Source organism: Glycine max, chromosome 6, assembly GCF_000004515.6.
Source record: "Glycine max cultivar Williams 82 chromosome 6, Glycine_max_v4.0, whole genome shotgun sequence".
Taxonomy (NCBI): Eukaryota; Viridiplantae; Streptophyta; class Magnoliopsida; order Fabales; family Fabaceae; genus Glycine; species Glycine max.
In genome coordinates, this window is record NC_038242.2 from 39,345,151 (window position 1) to 39,348,857 (window position 3,707).

The window sequence follows — 3,707 nt, forward strand, 5'->3', positions numbered from 1 at the left end:
TGCTTTAGTGTTTGGTCTAAATAAACTATTGTCTTGATTCTATTCAGCTTAGCAAATTTAAATTTTGAATCTTGGCCATTCAAACTATGACATAATATCTAAATTAAAATAATTGATTTCTATGTTATTGTATTGGTTCTTGTAGTCTTTTATTTTAATGAGGTCTGACCTACATAATTTTCAGAGGCCTTTTTAAATTGTAATACTTATGATATAGTTTTAGTTGAGTGAGTTGAACCTTGATACGTTTTGTGTAGGTCATCAGCGGTCACTTGGGATGGGTGAGATCTGTTGCAGTTGATCCCAGTAACATTAGTTGGTTATTTTGCTCGAGTTGTTCCTTTGGACAGTTATGGGACTTGGCAAGTGGAGTATTGAAGCTCACATTAATAGTCCACATTGAACAAGTTAGAGGTAAGATGCTAAGGTATTATGGGAGGTGGTAGCGATTGTGAACCAGGTTAATAATAACAATGTGCTTTTTTAACAGGTCTTGCTGTTAGCAACAAACATACTTACATGTTCTCTGCTGGTGACCATAAACAAGTTAAATGTTGCGAAAATAATATATATAACTATTTTGTAACATATAAATGATATGGGCGGGTGGGTTGGGTACTATAATACCCGTACCTGCACTCATATCTGCCTAAATTTGGGAGCATATACCCGTTCGTACCCAGTATCAATATTACAGATAATTAACGCCTCGCTTGCAAAGACTGGTGCACAAATTATCAGATTTGTTTAGTCGTACTATGATAAATGTGAAAACAGACTGTCATTTAAATGCAGCTTTCAAACATGTCTTAATTTGTTCTACTTTTTTAAACCTTTATTTCCTTGCTCTTCAGAGGCCTTATTATGCTCATATTTTGTTTACAGAATCCCCAAGTCGTTACGGGTTCTCATGACACTACCATCAAGATGTGGGACCTTAGATATGGTAATTTATGGCTTTATTTTTCCTATCTTCTTGCTTGCCTATGTAGTGATTATATGCATAACCTGACACATGATGCATTCATTTTCATTCAGGTAAAACAATGCCAACTCTTACAAACCATAAAAAATCTATATACAATTTATTAGTAGAACATTTTAATTAAATTCTATTGTCATTTTTTAAAATATTTATTATAAAATTTAATAACTTTTACTTACGTGGTAAATAAACTTTAAAAAAAATAACATCAATTTCAAAAAATAGTGTTAAAATATATATATTCTAAGATGATTTTTAGAAAAATAATCTTAAAACGTTTATATTTTAAGAGAGAAGATGAATGTATAAAAGGGATAGAGGGAATATGAAGGAAAATAAGGAAGGGTTGACATGAAAATACCCTTTCTAGGAGGAATGTGCACTAATTACATTTGTTTAGAAGAACAACTGATGTAAAAAAATGTCCTATTTGGATTAAATTATAGCCTATATAAAAACGTCTTATTTATATACAAAATTACTACCGATTTATTTTCTACATTGGTTATTTAATATATGGTCATCGAAAAATTAATAATAATTTACACACACCCTCTTCAACTAATTCAATTAGATCACATTGACGAATTTTTTTATACTTTTCTTGATATCTACCCATTAGAATAAAGGTTACCTCTCCGAAATAGAATAAAGGTTACCCATTAAAAATATCTACCCATTAGAATAAACGTATCAAGGGGTTTTAGAATAATGGTCCTTCGCCTTGTAGAAATGAAGGTTTTATACTTTTCTTGATATCTACCCATTAAAAAATATCATTTTCTTTCTATTTATAGGAAGCAACTCGTTACCTCTCCGATAAGATCACAAATCAAATCGATTCCAACAAAGTCTTCTAAAAATATTAGTGTTGTTGGGAACCAAGGTGTCCACAACACAACTATTCACAAAGCCACACTCACAATCAAAGCCAAGAAGTACTCTCAACATAATGAGTTCTGACGCGTTGAAAGTTGCTGCCGAAGGGAATAACATAGACGGTCTCTACCAAGAGATTCAGCAGGATCCACGTATTTTGGAGTCCATAGATTCAATCCCATTTGTTGAAACTCCTTTGCATGTTGCTGCAACTCTTGGTCATTTTGAGTTTGCTACTGAGATCATGACACTGAAACCTTCATTTGCTCAGAAACTAAATCCAGAAGGCTTCACTCCCATCCACCTTGCTTTACAATGCAACCATGACGAAATGGTCCTTCGCCTTGTAGAAATGAACAAAGATCTCGTCCGAGTCAAAGGGAGGGAAGGCTTCACTCCGCTACATTTGGCAAGTCAAGAAAATAAAACTGAGCTTTTGCATAAGTTCCTCAAGGCTTGTCCAGATTCCATTGAAGATGTGACTGCTAGAAGTGAGACTGCACTGCATATTGCAGTGAAACATGGACACTATGAGATACTTCAAGTCCTATTTCGGTGGCTCAAGAGAAATTCCCGAAAAGATTCTCTAAAGTTCATAAGAACAATGTTGAACTGGAAGGATCAAAAAGGCAATACCGTTGTGCACGTTGCAGCACTCAACGATCACATAGAGGTATCATTTAATCTATTTACATACACTGATTTGAATTTAATCTTGATATGAGTAAAATGTTAATTAGTATCAGGGCATAATGCATTGGTACAATTCAAAAAATTAAAATTTAACAAATCCAAAAACTAAAATGGTGGATGCTTATGTATATATATATAAGTGTTACTAAATGACTAGAAATAATATCTTCTTGTTGGAAAAAAATTAACTATCTATTGTCCTTTAAAAGGGTTATATCAAATATTTAATTGAGTATTATTTCTTATATCAAAAAGAAAAAAATTAGTACGTAGTTCTGATTAAGTGTAAGTATTTTTATGACACCTGTATATAATTAACAATACCATTTCGTGGTGCTTTTGACGATCTGATCATTATACAGGCAGTGTCATTATTGTTAACTATGGTGGATTTAGATGCCAAGAATTCAGAAGGCAAAACAGCATCAGACATTGCAAGCAGCGACCATATGAAGAGCATATTAATCAAGGACCTTGGGTTTTTTGAGTCCTTGGCCTTGTTACGAAATAAATTTAGGAATTTTTTTCTCAGGTTTAGACGGTATATGACAGAAGAGGAACGCAACGCATATTTGGTAGTTGCCGCTCTTATTGCGACCGCCACTTATCAAGCAGCCCTGAGTCCCCCTGGTGGATTATATCCATCTGATGTTGGGACTAATAATAATACTAGTCATGTGGTGGCCTCTACTCATTCCATAAATGACAAATCTTCAATTCCAAAAGACGGGAACTCAATCATGTCTGCAACAGAGTTTAGTTTGTTTTCGGTCGCTAATACGTGTTCCTTTATGTCATCAACTTTCGCAATTATCCTTCTATTGCCGATGACGAATGTTATGTGGATTCTACTATATTCGCCGCCGTTCTTCCTTCAGCTTAGCTTCTTTATCGCTATGATGGTGATATCTCCCACCCCTCTTAACGTATACGTGGTTACGATTTTTTTGGCAGTATATATGTTGCTCTTTTATTCTTTTTTACCATTTACGTATTATAAACTTCTTGAATAAGAAAGAAACAACTACTTTGTACGTGGATGCATTCCTTGCTAGGTATTTTGAAGTGACTGAATGTAAAAATAAGAGTAAAAGTTATTTGTACGGAAATATTACACAATTACTTTTACAGCAATGTTATACATGCCTTC

General features: G+C 33.7%; 1 protein-coding gene across 1 annotated transcript; it reads left to right on the top strand.

The window, feature by feature from the left end:
* Window positions 1-1,791: 1,791 nt before the first annotated feature.
* On the top strand, window positions 1,792-3,707 carry LOC100777104 (ankyrin repeat-containing protein BDA1). Its single transcript, XM_006582101.4, has 2 exons — window positions 1,792-2,537; window positions 2,920-3,707. Exons 1-2 carry the CDS (start codon window positions 1,938-1,940, stop codon window positions 3,568-3,570), a joined length of 1,251 nt encoding a protein of 416 aa, XP_006582164.1. The 5' UTR covers window positions 1,792-1,937; the 3' UTR covers window positions 3,571-3,707.